The 22,453-nt window shown below is 42.3% G+C and overlaps 1 protein-coding gene across 4 annotated transcripts in view; it reads left to right on the top strand.

Annotated features, from left to right (window-relative positions):
• The window catches only part of cux2b (cut-like homeobox 2b), a 108,285-nt gene that overhangs the window by 45,406 nt on the left and 40,426 nt on the right, over positions 1–22,453 (top strand). For all 4 annotated transcript variants that reach the window (XM_049578939.1, XM_049578937.1, XM_049578936.1 and 1 more), the window contains exons 2-3: positions 3,059–3,169; positions 6,423–6,470. In XM_049578939.1, coding sequence (XP_049434896.1) covers positions 6,435–6,470 — 36 coding nt within the window. In that variant the 5' untranslated portion in view covers positions 3,059–3,169; positions 6,423–6,434. The remainder of the gene's footprint in view (positions 1–3,058; positions 3,170–6,422; positions 6,471–22,453) is intronic.

Below are 22,453 nucleotides of genomic sequence, written 5' to 3'. Positions count from 1 at the left end.
CTTCTAGAGGAATTTTCTCTTGGCAAGATTAGCCGGTCTGGGGCCATTTGAATCTAGTGGAGGTTGGCCGGCTTCTGAAAGCCCACTCTCTAATCTCCAGGAAGGCTCATCCCAGATGGACTGTAAGGACTAACAGAAATTTATAAAGTCCTGTTGCCTTACTCTGTACAGCCATGGCCTTTATCAGTGACTGTTTGAGTTACCAGGGATGACACATTCCCCACTAACCAAATTTATCCTAAACCTTTGGATACTTTCAAAGTGTAGAACTTGTAATTTTTAAATGAGAGGAGCAATGGTGGTAACCAGATGTTTAAAAATGTATTGTCTGTCTTTGTTACAAATAGCAAATATGACAAGAGACATGCAGTCTCTTAGGCTTGGCTCTTTTATCCATTCACACACGCACATACGTACACCCATGGCAGGGAGCTGCCATGCAAGACACTGGCTTGATCATCAAACGAAATTTAGGGGTCCCACGATATCAATGTCACTTTGACATGTGGACAGGAGGAGCTAGGGATGGAGCTGCCAAACCTGTCATTACAGTAGTGGACAAATCCCATTAAAAGAACATAAGCAGCAATAAACTAACAAGGGTTGCCCATGTAGCCTCATACAGCTTATTTCTCACATCTTGATGTCACAGTGAGTTTGCCAGACAATCAGTGGACATTCTAGGAAGTCACTGCACCCATCTGTGAAATAGTTACTCATTGTAAAAAGAACAACTGTTTTACAGGTTTTGTTTGGTCTAAAAAAGACATAAGGTGTTAAATAGAGAGCTTTGAGGTGTTAAGTAGCCAGGTTTTTTGACTTTGGAGAAAAGCTAGTTTCCCTGTGCCTCTAGTCTTCATGCTAAGCTAAAGTAAGATAAATGCCTGCTGGCTGAAAATTTATATTTAGGATACAAAATAAGAGTGGTATCAAACTTGTCATCCGCCTCTCGGCAAGAAAGTAAATAAGCGTATTCCCAAAATGCCAAACTATCCTGGGTGACATGTTCCATTGTTGCAATCAACGTGGACACTGTAGTTTATTTTGAATTAAATGCACGTACACTGTCCTGGTGCCGCAAATACTCACTATTGCACCAAATGTGTATTGGTCCAACCCATTGTCATTCCCAGGGCGTCAAACACTGTAGCCTGGTCAGAGCCCTTTGGCTTCTGTGACAGATGCACAAGGCTCCTTCCACATATGTATGAGATGCACCAGGCTTACTCCAGTGTAATCTCAGTCCGCGGCAACAACGCAGTAGAAAGACTGAGAAGTCCAGGCTAGTACGGGAGGGACTGGTAGTGGATGGGTCAAACACCAGACTTTCACAGAGGAGACCGGTGTGTCCCGTGTATAACCAAAAATCAACTTGAGTTTTTTCAACCATATAATGAAGTTATTGGTGTATGTCACATGACATGGTTGTCAAGTGACATACTTGTTAAGTTACTGTAATAAATGTAGGTATTTTAACCGAAGCCATGATTGCTTTTTTAAACCTAACCTTATATTTTTGTTGTCTAAACATAAATTAGTTTGGTGGTAAACCATCTTGTGGCCTAAATCTTAAGTAGTTTTGGTGGTACTGGGGGCATCATAGTTTGAAGCCACTTACAAAGCTGCCATATTTGACGAGTTTGGGGTGAGAATAGCCTTTTACACTGGCATGCTGTGGTGTTATCGTGTAGCATCTCAGCTTGTAGCATGCATCTCACCTCAGACTACACTCAGTCCTACTTTAACCACTTTCTGACTTGTCAATCCAGGGACTTGAACCAGCAGCCCTTCAATTAACGGCCTACTTCTCTGACCGTCAGGCTGCCACCATCCCACGAGGCTACCACTGTTGAAGTTTCACCCTTCCATTTCCTCGCTTTTTTTCTACTTGTGTGATGATTTATTAAATTGCCTTTAAGTAAGACTGCAGATTAATTAAAACACAGTCAATTTAATTTCCCGGCGTCATATATAAATTCGCAGTGGTAATTGAATCCCCCTACTCCACTTTTCTATTGTAACCCAGCAGTTACAAGACAAGATCCTCATCAATTACTGAGAATCACAGTCAAAATGAAGAGGAGGTGAATGTACAGTTGTCCGTTTCAGTGCTGCTCAGCACAGGAGAGTGGAGTTTGAATCTGTTTTCCTTTTTTTTTTCCCTGTTTGCTGAAAGAGCCGGGAATTGGATGACTGATCAATAATATCGGATTTGCGGATGGCATGTGGTGCAGCTGAGTCCAGCATGAATGCAAGGTTCTGATGAAGGGCTTGCTACACAGACAGCTTTGAATAGTGGATCAGACATGTTGCCGGGGTGGAGCTCTCATTTTGTATATAACACAGACATGTAAAGAACTGATGTGCAGAGACATTAATGGAATAGCGATTAGGGCTGTTGTTGTAGCAAAAGGGTAATTTAGTTAAAGCTATGGAGGCTGCTGTCATGTATTGAAAATCTGTGCGGGATCAATATAAAGATTGGTGCAGGCGATGGGAGAGAGATTGAAAAGAGGCTGAAAATAGATCTGACCTGTGGTAATTACGACAGCAAGCGAGGCGTTTGTATGTTTGAATCAGGTCTTGGCCGGGCTTAAAAACCAGCCCTTCATTTCAGGAGGAAGCTCTATTTGTTTGCAAGGGTGTATGTCAGGTTATTGGGTCTCTACACGTGACTCACCCCCCACACTTCCTCCCTCCCCTTTCTCTCGCTTACTCTCACTCTCTGTCTACTCCCTCCCTCTCGCCCCACTCCCTCACTGGCGCTCTATAGCCGTTGCAAGCGTATTGATTATTTCAAATACTGATTATCTAAAAGGCCTTCTGCTACTGTAGGCATTGGATTTATTTTGGCTTAATTATTTATGGGCCAGGGCTAGCTGTAAGTATTACTGCTGTGAGATCATGAAGGATTACATTGTTAATATTCAGCAGTGTATTTTTATTTATGTACACTCTAAGCTTTACTGGATGAGCGTTGGCAGGCTCCCTAAAGTGCCGTCTTTCTCTCCACTCTCCTCCTCTCACCGTTTTCTCTCTCTCTTTTGTGTGTTTGTAGAGGGAGCTAAACTCTGTAGCATCTGAGCTGGCTGGTCGACAAGAGGAGAGCGAACATTCCCACAAGCACCTGGTAGAGCTGAGCAGGGAGTTCAAGAGAAATGTCCCAGAGGTGAGTCTGGCACCCCACCCCCCATTCTCTCAACTCTATGTGTCGTTTTCCTCATCTTTACTTCAGCAGGTACTGACTGTCTGTGTCAGTGCCACTACTCGAGCCCCTGTATACACCTTTGTCTTTCTTTCTTTTGTAAAATCTGCATTAGTATATATTAACACCAGCGCTTGAGAAGTCAGGATTACCCCCCCCCCCCCCCCCGCTTTTCCAATAGCTCAGTTAATATTTAAATGCTGAGGCCTTGCAGTAATGTTAGCCTCTAGCTGGGTGTGAAGTGAAGCCAGGGGGCTCTTATTCAAAAGGTAAGCACAACTTTGCTGCTTATTTTCAACTCCAAAGCTAAAGCGCCAGTTTATGAAAAAGTTATCTTGCTGTCTGAACTGGCAGCTGATGTTGACTTTCTCCACATTTCTGTGACGCAACAAGAACAGGTGTCTCTGGAAACCCGTGAGGAGCAGGACTCTGACTAAACACAATCTGATGAATGTTAATAAAGAGGACCCCCCCCCCCCCCATTGCACCAGCCCTCAAACATGACTATAGCATTTTTTTTCTGTGAAGACAAATGTAGAAAATGAGTTCTAAGAGATGAAAACTGTACATTTTTAAATTTTAAAGGACAGGTTAGCTTTTTTAAAAATTTGTCTTAAAACAGTGCTCAAGAGCCCATACGTAGAGTCCATCGAAAAAGCACTTGGTCGCTGTAATTGTTTCCCTTGACAATACTGGCTGTGAAGAAATCTCTTTCTGATTCCAATGAAAGGGATAACGCACAAAATCCACAGTCCTCGTTCTTTGCAAACATGCATTCGAAAGTTCAGCCCAAGCTAATATGAGGCTTCAGCTGTCTGAGTGGGCCAAATTAAGTCTTCCAAAATTAGTCTTTTTGGTACAAAATGTGTTACTTCTCCTCTGCTACAGCTTAGAAAATGTGTCTAATGCTAAATATTATCTTCAGCTGAACTTTAGAGTGCATATTAGTACAGAATGAGGTCTGTGGATTTTGTTGCCAGCCATTTAAAGGTCCAGTGTGTCAGATTTAGGGGGCATATTGGCAGAAATGGTATATAGTATTCATAACTATGTTTCTTTAAGTTTATAATAATCTGAAACTAAGAACTGTTGTGGTTTTGTTACCTCAGAAGAGCAGCTCCTCTTCCACTGAGTCTGCCATGTTGTTTCTGTGCTTGATCAGTACAGACAAACTGAACACTGGCTCTATATAGGGCCATTTGTGTTTTTGCGTCTGAACCATAGTTTTCTACACGCTTGACAAAGACGAAGTTTCAGTTGGTTGCAATCTACAACCTCACTGCTAGATGTCACTAAATCCTACACAATAGACCTTAAAATAAGGGAGCTCTTTGTGGTCAGTGTAAACAGGAGTGACATCTACAGCACCCTGTGACTCTTTCTGTGTACATATTTGCGCATGATTACTATCTTAAAGGATTACTTCACACCCCAAGTGACCATTTGTGGTATGTCGTAATCAGGAAGAAAACTTTGTGAATGAAGAATCCAAAAACTGAGAAAATTATTGACGAATCAAAGTCCTAGGGGATTGTAATTAAGAACAAAAACAATATCAAAACATCTATTTACAAACTCTCATGCAACTCGTGCAGTATAATCCAAGTTATCTAGTTGTATGCTCAGTACTTCCCAAACACATGCATTTTTGCTAAACTGTAATATTTCAAACACTTCCACTGAAACAGTCTCATTCACAGATGAGTAGTGGGCCCGAGCTTCATATGCAGAGGTGTTTTAAATTGCAAGGGTTTCGTGCAAATGCATGCGTTTGGGAAGTACTGAGCATATGACTGGATAAATGAGACTTTGATTATACAGTACGAGTTGTGTGGGAAAATGGATGTTTTGATATAGTTTTGCTGTTGTTAAATGCGGTCCCCTATGACTTCCATTCAACAAGAATTTTTGCTATTTTTGTATTCTTTGTTCACTGGCATGTGAGAAAAAGTTCTCTTCATGAATTCGACGCAACACGGTGTGAGTTACTGATATACAATACACACTATTTGGGGAGTGAATTATTCCTTTAAGACAGACTTTTAAAAAATGTAAACCTACCCTTAAATGTTCTCCACTACCCCCTTTATACACCCCTCCACCTGGTCAGCAGTGCACAATATTCAAATATTCCAAGAACATAGCCTTTTTATGCTTACACAAGAAGAGCGACTAAGTAGACATGCAGATATGCAAAGTGGTGCTGCTTAGAGCATTATCCGTCTGTACTCCACCTCCCTGAGCTGGACTCATCACCAAAGTTTATACTCAACTTAAGTGAGAAGTTCTTTTGCTGGCAACATCATTGCATCTGTCATCCAAGTTAGCGCTTTTATGTACCTGGCAGCTGCAATTGATCAATTAATATGCCAGCTTTTTATAGTTAATACTGTAGCAGAAATAATACTATATGACTACACTATAGTATGCAAAATTGTGTGTGACATTGTTTATTATTTGATGTACGCTACAGTTTTAAGACCACATTAGGAAGAGTATTTTATGTTTGCCGTCTGTGCATCACTGTGCTTTTTCTTTATTTTCTAGTGCTTTACATTTCGAATGAGCCAAGACCTCATTCCACCTTACTTTTGTAAGGCAAAATGGCAATTAAGGTGGATTGAGCTGAATACATGAAAAGCTAAATCTATGAATGATACAGATATGATTTTGTCCTTTTTTATCATCTTCTTTGAAATGATCATCCATTGACATCTAAGCTACAGTCAAAGAGAATATTTTTTATATTTTATAAATGAGCCCTCGGGCTATTTGCTGTGGCTATGCTGCCTGCCTATCTCAGTCTGAGTATGTAGTGTGGTGCTGTAATCTTGTCAGTATAATACAGGCGTTTAAGACAGGATCAGGCTGTCACCACTGGCAGCACAATCCCCTTACCTGAGGCTGTGGGAGCTCGCACAAGTCTGGATCTCTGAGCTCTAACGCAAGCTACTGGAAAGCCCCACTTTTTAAACATGCCCACTCAAACCCTTTAGGTTTAACCACTAATACCCACACCCCATAGCAACATACCTCACTCACACACACACAGTGTAAAAGGAGCTATGGAGAGAATCCATTAACATTAAAGCTTCCCACTCCTGTTTCTTATGGAGCTGTTTGTGCCTCACTGGGGCCAATCTGATTCCTAAACAGGTGGAGCGTCTGAAAAATAGAAAATGCTGAGACTGAGTTTATTTTTCTGGTTTGTACATAGGAAGTCCGGGAGATGGTGGCACCTGTTCTCAAGAGTTTCCAGGCCCAGGTGAGTCCATGTCTTTGCATTTTACAGATACATGAAACATTTACAGATTCTGCAGAATAAAACATAGAAAATCTGGAAACCGCTAAGTATCATTTTTATTGATGATTTCCTAAGCCTTTTCTGCTGCGCATTCTCATTTACTGACACCAGAGACACTCCTGCTGGATATTCTATGTACATTGACCAGTGCAGATCAGTGTGCCCCTGGAATGAATGATTTGATAGATAGGGTGAGGAATCCACGGCATACTTTTCGTGCTGCTCATCTGCTGCTTATTGACTGATGCCTTTTCTGTCAAAGTGAAGTAGGATCTATCTGCCATTAGATGATCAGATATCTGGCTTCTCATATTTTCTTGGCTGAGACAAGCCCTCATTTCCTGTTGTGATGGTGCATTCACCGTGCCCCCTCTGACGTCGCCATATTGAAAAAGTCATCTGATACCTACCAAGACTCTGCTCCAGCCATTAAACCAAGGTCATAAATCACATTTGTGAGCTGCGTTATGGTCCGCAAAGCAAAGGCTTATGGAAATGATACCACAAATATGTTTTCAGTCTCGCTCTCCCCTCTAAACTCCCGCTCAGCGCTAACCTGAAAGCCCCATCATCGGTAAACATGAGAACACTCAGCATGGATTGCTCAGTTCTCTTGGAAGTGATTATTGGCAGATTCTTTTTAATGCTTTATAATTGACTATGCCCAAGCAGCCGTGTTCCCTGGCAGGAGCTATCACATTCTTCACTACTACACTCGGCAATACTCTGTGGTTGATTTGTGCGCTAATTCAATTACTCCAACTGTAAAGTCGCACAAATATCAGAAGCACCCTTCCATATCTTTATTGTGCAAACAGGAACCCACAGGATTAATTTAAGCACCATTGATGTCTGACAACTGGGAGTCTCGAGATGTTTCATAGTAGATAAAATAGATGGCTGATAATGAGCGATGATTTTTTTTCCTTGTTAGCTGCGGGCCTCTCTGGGTACCTCTTGGTCTCTCTTGTGTAACTTCCACAAGCTTATGTTCTGCACATTGATAAGTAAGCCAGCTTGCGGTGGAAAAAGCCTCGGCTATTTTTTGATGTCGAGGTGCAGCGAGCAACTCGGCACACCATAATAATATAATCCTCTGGTGTTTTCTGATACACTTTGACCTTATTGGTAATGTCAAACAGCTTGCGGAGGCTCGTGAACTTTACCCAGCGGTAGTCTGCACGACCTCAGTGTAAGCTGTGGGACCTCGACCTGCTGCTGCAGGGGGAGAATGTGAGGAGAAGGTGGAGTTGCATGTGCTTGTTTGGCTGTGTGGTTTGGGATAGACTAAAGCTCCCCTGCAGCTGCACTGTACAGGTGGTGAACGATAGTCCTGGCGTGTGTGTGTGTGTGTGTGTGTGTGTGTGTGTGTGAGAGGATGCATACATGTGAGAAAAAACTGGGTCCTCGCTTCCACCCCCCCCTCCCAGTTCGGAGGCCCAGAGGAGTGCCTCATGGTATTTGGACCCTCATCATGCCACTTCTAAAGGAGAAGTCGGCTCCTTTGAAGTGTTTGCGACATGACAGGTTCTCTTTCTTTTCTTTTTCATTTCAATGTTCCCCACCCACTTTCTCTCTCTTCTCCCGTCCAATCTCGCCTTCTAATTATCGCTAACCAGGCGACTGATTAGAAACACGTTGCCGACCTAGTTTTTTCCGAGGAGCTGGAGGAGGAGAAAGGGTTAATCCCAGAGCTGGTGGCTGTCATTGGTCGCTTCCCTCCTTCTTCTCCTCTTTTTCGTTCTGCTCTCCTCTTTCTTTCCCTGGAAGTTTGCTAATGAGGTCCCGTCAGAGCTGAGGAGAGGTGTTAATTTGGCCTTGTGAAGTAGGAAGGAGATTAAGGACAGTGAGGAGCTGAGTTTACGGCTTAAAATACACCGCTGTCCTTATTAATCCACAGGGCCCTGGGAGACCGGCGTTTTTGGTTTTATAATGAACACTGTCTTATAATGAAGGTAATTTTAATAAAAATTTGCGGAGGAGAAGAAGAGGAGATGGTACATGTCTCCATGGTCTCAGGCACACCTTTGGGGCTGAGGGATATGACAGTTATTTCTCAAATAACCGATCGCTGGAGAGACGGGCCCGTCGGACCGCGCTGTTCACACAACTTTCACACAAGCGCTTGCTGCCATCTGAACGTACAGAACGCAGTCTCACCAAGACTATGTGAGCTTCTCCATGCAATTTACACCTCCCTCTCACTTTAAACTCCCCTCAGGATAAACCTTTGTGAGGCGGAAAAAAAAGAAGGAACAGTGACTGATTTCTTGTATGTTTGTAGCCTTTTTTTTTTTTCTCTTCTTCGGGAGAGGCAGATTCCTCCTCACATCCGGCCTGTACCAATCTGAATATCAGGCCCAAATTAACCAGTCATTCTATTTTTTCTCCTCTCCTCTTGATGTCGTTTGGTGCTCTCCGAAAAAGAAAACAGCAGTATGGGTCCCTAATTACTGAAACTTGCTTTACAATGATAATCCGTGGAGTAATTTAGCGTGCACAATGAGAGTTGTGGTGCTTGCGCAGATGGAGATTCTGATAAATAGTTTGTAACGTGTAATTAGCAGCTCTGCCGGTTACATACCATTAACCCCTCAAGCTCAGGAATCATTATTGGCCCTCATTATCAAGCAGCAAGGTACGATCGAGCTGACTAGACATCAAAAACATCAAACAGCTATTAAAGTGCTGCGAACTGGGGGCCAGTGGACACCTGTTTATGAGTCTAACTGTGCCATGTCTTCCCCTGAGGTTGGGAAGTGATGATGTGGGGGAAGACAATGTTTTTATGTATGTTGTTGTTTTCTATGAGAGCAAGGGAGGTATTTTGACTATACAGCAACTTTTCAAATCTATGAAACTGAGTAAAGAGATCTCAAAATGGCTGCTCCTCACCTATAAGCCTGAATTCTTATGTTCAGGAAAGGAAGACAGAAGACAATTCAAATTCAACTTTATGTTCCTTTTTTAGTTTTATTTATCATTAACCTTGTCAGACAGTACAGACAGTTGCAGAATGAGAGTAGAAATTGGGAATAATGTGCAACACAAGTCAGACTGGTTGTTAAAATTGTCAAATCCATTTACCTCTCATTGATCAGAAACATTTGCAGCTGTGTTTCAACCTAAATGCACTTGTATAAAGCATCTTGCAGATGATTTGTCCAGAGTCATAGAGTAGCACAGCAGAGTGTTCAGTGCCCACAGTGCCTTGCCCTGAGCTCGCCCGCCATGCAGCGAGGTAGGCAAACACCGTCTTTGATCATCCATCGAGAGACGACCAGTTCTTCCTCCTTTTGATTAATTCCTGAAGGAAATGATAATTTCTCTTGAATGTATGAATATGTTATGAATAGTGGAATGAATCAAAGAGTAAAGGATGATAATTAATTACAGCGCTATGATAAAAGGCTGTGGGTGTTATGACGCAAGCTTCCTCCGTGTCATTATGAGAGGCTCCGTAATTACCTTTCTGCACGAGCCAGCGCTCCTGGCGGTGCTGGCGGTGAGAGTGCCGCTCACTGAGTGAGTCTAACGGTCATAAAGCTTTTCCCTGCCTAATTGTCTGAGGGGCTCTATGGCACTTTCATAGATGAGGGACTGCGCCGTTAGGAAAAATGCTCGGCGACGCTACAGCTTTTCCAGCTCAATGAAGACAGATCTTCATCATGGGCTAAACCTCGCGGTTATTAGGTACAGATTGCTTGAGTGGATGGCTAACTTGGGAAGATGGGGTCGGAACAAGTGAGCAGCAGAGTCATGCTGTGTGATACAAAAGCTGCTTCGAGACTATATATAGTTTCAAAAATCAAGCAAGTTTTGATTTCTATGTATATTGTACACTAAAGGCTGATATTTCTGTGCCAATAAACCAGATCCCTGTCTCACAGTTACATCTGAATATTCCCTTTGTGTTATTATTCATGCCCTACCTTATGTAAGGGGCATTTACGACACCCTCCTACACCTCTCACTCACTCCCACTCTCCCATCCTCCCCTGCCTCCCCCCCGGCTATGACCAGACTGCTCCACACTGGGCTGACGAGGTATCTCTAATGCCTGTCTCCTGCTCGGCTGTCTCAGGCTCATTGAGCAGCAGGCCAGGCCCAGGATCTCCAGGCCATTACCTATTCACAGCACGTCCAGGCCTCCAGCCTATTGTAGGGAACATAATGGGCTCCAGGGCCATGTAAACCAGCGGCTCTCTGCTCCTGTTTTATCACTTGTGTCCTCTTCATACTAAGGAGAGGGAAGGAAGGTGGGAGGCAGGAAGGTAAGGAGAGGAGGGGGGGGGTGGGAGTGTAATTGGACATTAGATAATACCTTCCTTGAGTCTTTTACATCCTCTGCATCTCCAGAGGGTGAATGTCCTCGCCTGTTCTCCACATCAGTGCAGAAAAGCTGCTTTGACCCAAACTCGATGCACTTCTATTCACTTACTGTTTCACTCTTTATTACTTTAAAGTTGACTCATATTGATTATGATTAGTCAAAGACGAACAAGCTTATATGTGGATATTGGATCAAATATTGTGCGGCTGTCCATTTTACCTCTGATACTTCTTCTCATCTAATGCCAAAGTCCATACATTGACAAATGAACAAATAGCTCAATCAAAGGCTTTTTTGTTGCATTTTAAAGGCAGTGCTGCTTTTTTATTTAATTTCACAGATCCATTTTACATCAGAAGACCATTCAGCAGACTATTTACAATTAGCTCCTTTTTTACATTCAGTTTGTTACTTGTTATTATAACGGTTTATTGACCCGATTTTTTGTAAACACTTTGAAAGAGAGTCAATGTCACGTTTTCTGAACAGTGGCCACTGTGGCCACAAGTGACAATTACAAAATAATAAGTGCTAAAACACCTGTGTAGGCTGAACACAGTGAAGTTATGAGGTGGTCCGATTTTTCTATAAACTCAATTCAGAGAGCTGCGTGCACGCCAAAAGATGGAAATTTGCTCTAGGCAGTGCAAATTGAGACAAAGATGCATCAGCAGGTATTGCTAATGTTTCAGCTACAACAAAAAAATCTCTCAAAGCTGTATGACTTCAAGCAGCAACCTCTGAGACTGAAAAATGAAGCCAACACAAAAGGGCCAAAAACTGCAGTTCTTTGAATGGCCATTTGATGATTGCTCCAAAAGTGATTCAGTCCCCGTAGACCCCCATGTTAAAATGCCCAATCTTACAGCAGAAATAAACATGTTTACAGCCTGGTACAAAAAACAGTTTTGGTCTCAAGAGCTAATTTTCCTGTTTATGACAACTGTAGGGGGGATAATTTTTATCTAAGTCACCATTTACATTTTATTAAGGCTTAAAGTTACACATATTTAAGGGTTAGGGGCCGCTTGAGTGACATGCTGTCTGTGAGGCGCCACTTCTGTCTCTGAGTCAGATCCACGCCTCGCTCATCCACAGCTCTAACCTCTTGTCTGTATGGTCACTTCTGACTCCAAAAAATTAAGATGGCGGTGGCTGAAGAGCTGAACTTGAGGCTTCAAAACAGAGCCCACAAACCAGCGGGTGATATCACAGTAGCTAAGTCCATTATTTTATACAGTCTGTGGACTCCACTGAATTTACAAAGACAAGAGGAAAAAAAGAAACTGGGGAATATGAGATAATTAATAAATAGAGAGTGATTTTGACACACCCAAACAGCATGCATGTTAGTACCTAACTTTATCTTAACTCTGAATAGTTGGTACATTGCCTGTTTTCCGATAAATAAACACAGACTATAAAAAGCACTACAATGGTCAAATTTATCAGCAAGCTTAAGCCAGCACCAGAGGTGTGGACTCACGTGACTTTGACTCAAGTCCGACTTCAGTCACAAATTTGATGACTTCAGACTTGACTTGAGAAAATCAAAAAACACTTTGACTTGAAAATACTTGGCGCCTTATCCCCAGTCCAGAGTTTAAAAAGTATGTTATCTAAAAGTTGCCAGGAATCAATTCATTTCTGTTCATTTCCTCAATCCACTGACACAGACGCGATTTATTGTCGCCAAGTCAACACTTAATTCCCCAGATCCACTTTGTTTGAACCAATCAAATAGCATCCAATCAAGTTGCAAGAGAGCGCTATGAGGAACTACTGCCATGAGGAACTAATGTGACATTACTGAGCGTCAGTTGAAAAACTGATACTGAAGATAGTTTTATTGCAAACAAAAACTGTGCAGTCCTCAACAAAAGACTGCAGTATGCAAAATGTGCTTGAAGAAAATTACAGATGGAGATGCAACAGCTTCCAACAAACTTGTTTTAACGAATAAGTACAAATTTTTGAAAGGATTCATGACTTTTGTAAATTTAATATATTATTACACTGTTGTTAAAATGGCACTACAATTAATGAAGTGCGCATTATGACTTCTTAAGGACTCAGAACTTGAGGTTTAGAACTTGGGACTTGACTTGACACTTGCAAAATAATGACTTGGTCCCAACTCTGGCTAACACTAGCCACCACATGCTACAGGTCCGTCAGTGTAATGAATTGAGCAGCAGTGCATTTATCTCTCATGACTATATCTTTTCAATTGTAAGAGGAAGAATGTCTTGCTCTTTTTTCAACAGTTACAGTTACAGTTATCTTGCTTTAAAGCTTTAAATGGAAATGTCGAAGATATCCTTGAGTAAAAAGCTAAAATAGTACGATAACACTCGACCTGCATATTTTGTTTTTGTCTCCAGTGTTTGCAGACGACATTAAGGTGAGCACATTTTTCTATCCAAACACAAATGTATAACTCAAGAATTCCTGCAAAATGCCATCAGTCTGTTTTTCAGAGGCTCAGACAGTTACTTTTAAAATGAAAAGTCATCAATTCAGTAAATGACTACATAAAAAACAGTATTTGGGTGGCAGTGTTTCACCAGCGGTGTGCCATATTTCAGCTCCAGATTGGGCCTTTTGAAGAAGTTTAATATATCTGACTGCCCTTGTTTGTTTCCTGCGTGGTGACTGATTGTTGTGATTCTGCTGGGTGTTTTTATGCTGAGACGCCTCAACCTTTCCATCAGCCTTCCCAGTGTCAGTCTTATCCCTCCTCTGCTGTGCTGTGATCTGATGGTGTGTGTGTGTGTTGGCGTGTTTGTTTTCCTGTCCTGACTGATGCCCTGTCGGAGCATCCCAGTTGGGTGTATTCATCATTACGGATGCGTGTTTAGAGCCAGGGATGCACACCAGGTAAAGAAGAGAGGGGGGGGATGTTATAAATAGGCACTTGGCTCTCTAGCCATGTGGAATTGATGAGTTTCAGCACATTCTGCTCTGCAGTGCCAGGTTTAATTTCTACCGTCCTGACAGCACAAACCTCAGAGCCCGGAGACGTCACGCCTGACTGCCGCTGCTGTGCAAATGTTAGCCATGTTTGAGGATGGACGCACGCATAGCGCCGACTGCACTGCTCCTATTGGGCGTCTGACTGGGTGTACATCCGCTCCTCTAAACCCCTGTCACCTTAAGAGACAGGCAATCACATTCCCCTCCTGACCCCTCACCAAACAGACACTCACCAGCAGCAGACAGTAACTAATCTAAGAGGCAGTTTCTAAGACCCAGCTCGCTTCAGTCTAACATGGTCAACTACTTGTTATGAGACAGGTGAGAGCCTCCCTCCTCTGCTCCCTCCAGGCATCCTAAGTCAGAGAGCAGCAACACTAGCAGTAGCAGTGTCTCTGAGATTCTCCGACTCCTGGCTCACTCTCAGCTGCTGGCAAGAGCACAGTCAAATTAGCCAATAAAAATGTGTGAAATCGGTGGCTCAGCGCCGGCGAGGACATGCCAGGAGAAATAAACATCAGTGCTCGTACAACCAGGAAAAGCTCATGCGAGGAGGAAAAGGCGGAACGGGAGAGCTGCTCCGCCAATTCTACGGCGCGATTCTCTGATTTCAGGCACAGAATCAGAGCCGCACAGACACAGTCAGAGAGCAAAGTTGTTTCTCCGCTCCATTGAACACCGAGACCCAGCCTCAGATCAAGCCAGTGGCAGCACAAGTCAAAAGAACACGAGCTTCTGTCAGAGGATACACAGCCCTCATGTGCCGAAGTGATTTAATTCCCTCTGTTCATCTGTGGTGTTTCCCCCCTGCCGAAGCCCGGGAATACCAGTCTTCATTTCACATGATGCTCGGCTGTGAAGTTTAATTTCAGCAAAATCTAAACACGCTAATTAAATATCATAACTTTCTGAAGAAGGCTCTTGTTAAGGCACCTGAAATTTTAATTTAGACTTCAAAAGAGCGAAGACTTTAAAGCAAATCTATTGTTTTTCATTTAGACTTGCAATTTTCTTTTCTCTGCAGTACTGCAGTACGTAGTTATGATTGATCTGGTAATTAAAATATGCAGAGAGGGAAAAATATTAACTGCTCCTTTTTTTTCCACTTTTTTTGTTTTAGAAAACAGCCGACACATTTTCCTTCTCTTTCCAGCACAGATAATTAAATTTTGCACATTGATGTTCTTTACACAGCATTCATCGGCCTCATTATTTTTCCATTTTCATCTTTCTGGTGGGAGATCGATAGATTGATAAAATGATGGAGCCTATCTTAAATAATGCAAGCGGAGAAAAGTTACACTCACTTTGCTGCTGGCTAAGTGTTTGAACTTTTATTCTTCTTTCAAATTGTATTTAATATCCCATGAAGGTAGATCTTGCAGTATTACATGCGAGTGTAAATCATTTATTCCCATTTCTGCTGTCCCGCTGCAAAAAAAGATGCAGCTCCTCTACACTTTTAGTGGGCCTATGGTATATGGGATGATGCTTGTCAAGGCTAATATCCTAAATGATAAAGAAACTGGCAATTCAAAGAAAGACAGCGTAAAGTAGGCCAATTAGTACCTAGGGAACATTTTGCTAGAAGAGATAGCAGCTCCAAATGTCACATGCACGAACATTAGGACCGATTGTTTATAATATGACCTGACAGTTTGGGTCTCTGTAATATGGGATTAACTACAATACTAATTAACATGTGGCTCTATTAAAACAAGCAGCTGCAAGTGAAATAACTCTCTTACCAGGGAGGGGCGCATCTCCTCTGATGTACACCCCACATTAAAGTGTTGCTTCTTCACCACAAATCAAATGTGTTTTTACACTTTTAAGAGATCTGCTTGTTTTATTCTTATTTTACACTGGAAGTACGACGTCCTAAATCACATCCGCCGCCCTTTAATATCTAAGCCCACACATCAGAGTGTTCTTTGCCTTTGTCACAAACAGATATATGTTTTAAAGTCCCACTGCAGGGCTCTCTGTTTCATCCAAGACATAAAGTGGCCATGGTGGCCTGAGGAGAGCGTTAAACACATCCTCAATTAAAGCAAAGTAACTTTGCATCTCCTCGTGATTTCTCCTGCCGTCCCCGTAATTGGGTCTCGGTGGATTTAGTGGGAGAGCTCTTGCTCTTGTTCAGGAGTAGCGGTCGCAGCCTGGAGTACAGCTGAGGGGACAGCCGAAGGGAAAAAGCTGCTGGTCACCAGGCTTTGGATGCTAGCAGTTGGCAGGAAGGAGCAAGAGTAAGCTGCAGCCATACAGGAGGACAAGTGGAATCACAGAGCTCAACTCATGCTCCAATCTTACAGAGAGGCGCTGTTACCCGCTTAGGATACAGGAGATATGGAGGTCTGAGGACTCTCTGAATGAGACCAACATTCAGTATCTCAAATTGTACCTTAGTTAAGTACTAGAGTATTTCTATTTCATGCTACTTTGTCCTTGTGAAACATTGTACTTTATACTCAACTGCATTTGTGTGAAAGCAATAGTTACTAGTTACATTTCATATATTGTTAATAAACACAACAGATTGGTAAAGATTAAATCAGTGGTTTCCAACCTCTTTGGCTTATGAAAAATTACAAAAAGGGTACTATCTAGTTGAAGCCCCTTGTCACAGATGTCAGTTTTAAGGGGTTTTACTACTGTTTTCCCCTTTGAAATTCTCAGGGGCTTTGCTTCAAATAAAATGTTCAGAGGTAGACTTGCTCAATATCTCACAAAAAAAGCAAAGATTATAGTAGAATCCAAAAAATGTGTACACATTTGTGTCGCACAAACTTATTTTTTTCAGACTTTTTGGCGGGGGCCGAGCACCAGAGGGATCAGTAGACAAGACTTACGTATATGAAATAGTAAAAATTACCTACGACAGTAAAATCCCACGTACACATTCATGCATCATTATGAATAATTTGATAATGTGACATGCAATTAAATATTACTCAAAGTGGCATTTTTTCTGCATATTGAGTATTTTTACTTTGATATTTTAAAGGTTTCTTTGCAGATTTTCAACCAGCTCTGTATCATACTGATGTGGGTGGTGTGTCTGAATGAACAATTGTAAACTTCCCTTCATCTTACCAGTGCTCATCTCTCAGCTCAAATCTGCTGGATGGCGTTTTTGCTGGCTCTAGGGCTGTTGCTTAAACCACAGATTGGACTTCCTCATTTTTTAATGCACACCACCAGACACAAAGAGTTTAGACGTGGATCAAGAGAGACCCTCCCCCTCTCTCTCAAACTCAGAACAAACTCAGAATAAACAATAAAACCAGGCAGTGCTGATCAAATATAAACCAAGATTTTCAGATTGTATTGCCTCTCTCTGGCCTGGAATACATTTTAATGTCTCTGTGTACTATTTTGTTGTAAACAAGAAGTGGACACCATACTGTTTTCTGTATTGTGAAAACTGGAGGCTGAAAGCACTGGAATGAAATGCTAAAACTAGGCAGTGCTGATCAAATATGAACCAAGAATCTGTTATTGCGTTGTCTCTTTTTTCCCTAAAATGTTTTCAGATATATTTTAGTGCAATGTCAGACTGTATTTTTCTAGATTGTTTCCTGTGTCAAAACGGCCACACTCACATTACATCACCCACCAGCGGGAGTGTTTATTAGTCCAGTGCAGCACAGTGCATTCTGGTAGTTTGTAGGTTTTCTGCCTCTTGAGCAAACACCTGTTCTTTTGTTTTCTCTGGTCATAAAGCACCAATTTCAAAAGTATTTTTGTCTTCCTACTGCATTAACCGAGCAGTTTTATGAATAGACCATCTTTCCTGTCCTGTCCATGTTTCTTTAATTACATTGATTCTATCAATTCATGTAAATCCATTACAAAGAAGCAGGTGTAGATAACAGTAGCAGACAAGTTAAAGAAGGATGTGAGACTTTATATAATAAATAAACTTATAACCTTTATTCATACTGCACTTTTCAAAACTCTGTTGAGGTATGGCAATAGGTGATATATATATATAGAGAGAGAGAATGTTGGCTAAAATAACTGAAAAAGCAATGTAGGTTTGATGGTCTTCTTCAAAATGGCAAACCTTGGAGGCCTCCTTGGGTTGTCTGTGTTTGTGTGTCAGCGTGTGTGTGTTTGTGGGCGTGTGTCTTCTTCTGGCGAGACATGTGAAGGACAGCCGAAGGTGCGGTGAGATCCAGTGATGGGCTTGTTTTATTACATCTCATATTGAGACCAATCTCTGTCCATTCACCTGAAGGACAGCCAGCTATTCCCTAACTAAATTAGCCAGCCGCTGTGGTGTGAGAGGGCCTCCACAGGCTCGCTCTCTCACACACATACAAATACACACTCACACAATCATAGAAGCTGGTTCGGGCAGTCACGCAATAATGTCTATTTTTTTTCTCTCCCTCCTCTCTCATGCAAGAAGTCACTCTTACATGCATAATCGCATGTCCCGTCCCTCACTCTCCCCCTCACACACTTACACACACACTCTCCCCTGTTGAAGGCAGTGGATGTGGGGTAATTGCAGTCATTGTGGCAGGTTGCGTGTTTGTGCCCCTGTCAACAAGACCTGCAGACCTCCTCCTTGTGGGACCATGTGACACAGATCTCCGCACTGTAGCATACCTGGCTACACCTCACCATCTGCATGTGTGTGTGCCACAATGCATTCACCTTTTAATGTCGCAGTGCATACAGTTAGCCCAGAATGCTGTATGGCTTGGAGGGTGAACGTTCCCTTCATACTCTCTCTTTCCTAATGAAATGTCTTTTGTACAGTCTGGGTTTTTTTTTTTTTGTTTTTTTTTTTTTGTTCACTCACGGCGGATGTTCTAATGAGGCAGAGCCTGAAATAGCAGTGGGGCTAGCACTGCAGAACTATGACATCCCATGTGAGAACTTGCCCAAATCACAGTGGCTGCAGCCGTGCGTCAGGTTTCTTTATTTATAACCCGTACGGAATTGTCCTACACTCTGAGCATATGGAGGGTTATGTAACGCTCAGCATCCAATAGATAACCACTAAAGTCAGGTCCTATATATAAAGCTTGCTGAAGAGTTGTTTCTGAGGCTTCTTAAGATTGATTTAGTGCCCCTGAATGTCTGCTTCATGATGTAACAAGAAGAATGGTTATTGTGAAACATAAAAAATTCTTTAGCACTCCTGGCAATTCCTGTAAAGGGTCAGTTCATGAAAATGACAAATATACTTCTCACCTCTAGTGGTGCCCTACCATGTGACTCACCGTACTAGATTTGGTTTTATTTGCCCAGGTATTAAAATATATATTTCTGTGATTTCTGTGTCCACCTTGACACAGTGAATGTGACAAGAATTTTGATGGTGTAAATCACAACATAAAAAAAAGAAAAAAAATTATAAGTCAGAAACAGCATGTCTCTCCAGAAACAATGTCCTAGTTTCTCAGAATAATGCATAGCAAAAAGTGCAAAAAAACATTTGAAAAACTTATCATGACCTGTCCACAGACCTTGTTGTGAACAGTTTCATGTGGGAACTATTTTCTTTCTACTGAACTACACCCTCCAGCCATATCACCACCCAGTAAGTGTGCATCTACTTATGGACAAAAGCTAGCTGACGTTACAGCTCAGCTAAGGACGCCAGTAATCTTTAGGTCTGTCATGAGCATGAGCAAGCAAGCGTTTCGTCCATGAGTAGGTGCATGCTTCCCCCTGCGCGGTGATACAGTTGGAGGGTGTAGTTTGGTAAATTAAAAAAAGAAAGGGATTTTGAAATGTATTTTTTCAGTGCTTTGAGCACCACATGCTTTGTGCTAGCTAGTTCCATCATATTGGAGAGAAGGCAGACATCTTTACGGTCGATATCTTCAACACTCGGCAACTAGTCATTTTACAAATAACAATCTTATTTCTGAAAAACAAAACAAAGAATGTACATATATGTGTTGTTGTCTTTTATTGGCATATACGCACATCTTTGGGTGGCTTCCTTTGTTGGGATTGCCACACTGTGGTCGAGGGTTTCCCGCTTTTACTGTTGTATGTCCGTCTCCATCTTGCTGTCTAGTGCAAGGTTTGACAGAACATCAGGGACCACCATGGAAATAAGCCTCTGACTTTATCGTGTCATCCCTGACAATGTCATATGTCTTTTTGTTTTTTGTTTTTTGTTTTTTTTTACTACTGTATTTGAATTCTTCAGTCAGATATTAAACTAAATTTACGCCAAAACAGTCTAAATTTAAATATATTTTTTATTTTTTATTTTGGGGTGAACTGTCCATTTAAGGCCTCTGAGAAGAACTTGAAAGACACAAGTCAAGAGAAGAACGGCCTGAGAAGGGAAAGTCTCTCTTTGATAGAACTGCTCACAGCTAATAGTCACGCACCATGTGACAAAACGTCACAAGCAGACATTGCTTTTTATTGGGAAAACCACTGAGTCTTGTAATCTAATTATTTATTCAGTACTATGTCTCCTTCCATTTTAGTGGGAAGGAAGCAGAAATTTCAGAAACTGTTATCTGAAAACCTGGACAAAGTAAAAAACAAAACCACATAACGTATCATGAAAGGTATCAACATTTTTGACTGACCCTTTAAGAAATATTAATCAAATGCATTTTAAATGCTGTCATTTCAACAATAGTTTCTCAGATATATGTTTGAAAACAACGTCAGCTCTTGCTGTTGTAGGGATCTCATCTGATTAGCCCTCATTCACTCAAATTGAAATGCCATCTCGCGCCTGTCACATTGTATATGAGTCATCAGGCGGGAAAGCTGGTCATTACAATCATGACATCAAATGCCTGGCAGCAGAGGTCAATCAGTGTACATTAACCAAACAGAGCTCATTTGTTTTACAGCTTTTAGTGGCGTGTTGGCACCAGTGTACATGAGCTTTAGGCTGGCATCCAGCGGGCACGGAGGGCCTCCCAGCAGAGCAGGAGCAAGATGGGCCTTGGCCAGCCCTCTAACAGACAAATATGAAGAAGACAGAGAGCGGGGTGCTAATGTGGCCCCTTGTCCCCCAATGTTCAACCACTCATCTGATTTATGCAGCTGAAATGAACTCCTTTACATTGGGCAAATCATAAATCCCTAAAGGGTTTTAAAATGATGGTCAGGTCACTGCCAGAAAGATGTTGCGCACTTTTTTTTGTGGAACATAATTTCGGGAAAATCCTTGGTCTCCTGTCCAGTCTCATCTTTTTGGCACTCCACTGTTTAATCTTTAGTTGCTATCGTGTCATCACACTGATGCATTAGTGTGCGAGTTGGTGTACGGACAAATGCATGCACACACAGTCCAGAGATCACTCTTAACCCACACCTGGTCCTAATTATAGCAGATGAAGGCACATTTCGGTGGCACTCTGGTGATCTGTCATCGACAGGCCCTCTCCAGTCTGGCTGGGAGTGATATCTCTCTGTAAAATATGTATGACATCAAAAAGCCTTAAAGGTTATTACAAATTAATAATGAGTAGTGGGCCGAGAGCAGTAAAAAATAGCCTTCCCTTGGTGTCGTGTTTAAATGTTTAATTTAACATGCTCCAGTGTGGATGTGGACTGCCTCCCAGCAATATGTGCGCAGCCCCAAGGCCTCGGCAGACTGTCAGAGGTCTGGAACATACAAACCCAGACCACCAGGCTCACATGTATTAAGATCGACATTCAGATAAGACTGATTCATACAGACATGGATGATCATCCGTTTGTAGCCATCAACTGTTATCTTGAAATGCGCCTCGCTTCTGTCTCTGCAGCATACAGAATTATAAAAACACTAAAGGAGGCAGTTTTACTCGCATCAAGCGCAAATTCTCAACAGACTCTGAGACATAGAAAAGCTCTTTCTGAGTGTTTCTCTGAAGCAAGTCGAATCGTTGGCCCTGAACCCCCCTCACAGTAATGTCTGAAGACACTGTACAAAATTGCCTTATTTATGCCTGTAATGTAAGCTGTCTGTTCTGGTGTCGCTCATTCTCTGCGGAACCGACGACGGTGGCAGCCGAGTCTGGAGTGAATTTGCCGGGCGACTACCTGGGAAACATCAACAGTCATTAATTATGTAAAACTCTTCTCACAGTGGGAGCAGGGAGAGCTGCATACAACCTCAGCGCCCGCTCCTATTAGACTCAATGTACTCTACAATGAGCCCCCACTGCCTGGGGGCGTGGAGGGATTATCAGCCTGCCGCCACGACCCCCCATAGACAGACACACACGCTGTACAGTACACACACACACGCTTTCCACACACTAAATGTGACGTTCTATTAAGTTCTGCACCAATGTATGCTTGTGTTTAGCTGAGGAGGAGAATAACAGGAATCTCTGTGCTGTCTCTCCTCCCTAGTCGCCCCATCATTCACTTCTCTCCTTCGCAGGTCCTGTTAGGTCTTTTTTCTCTCTCCCCGGCAATTGTCTGCTTCCCGGCTTTCTCACTACAATGAATGAAATCGGCAAATCTGACAGGACAAATGATATGCCATGTTTGTAAGGAACGCCGGGTAAGGGGGCTGTTTCATTGTTGATAGTGCTGCCAGCGACACTGCCGCGGTCTCCGCTACTTGGAACCAAATTACCCACAGAGCCATCCTACGCAGGGCCTACCTGAGATCTTCCTCCGAGCACTGCGATTGCAAACA

The sequence above is a fragment of the Epinephelus fuscoguttatus genome, linkage group LG6 (genome assembly GCF_011397635.1).
Source record: "Epinephelus fuscoguttatus linkage group LG6, E.fuscoguttatus.final_Chr_v1".
Lineage (NCBI taxonomy): Eukaryota > Metazoa > Chordata > Actinopteri > Perciformes > Serranidae > Epinephelus > Epinephelus fuscoguttatus.
Note: the sequence above shows the minus strand (reverse complement) of the source record. Positions and strands in the feature narration are given on the sequence as shown.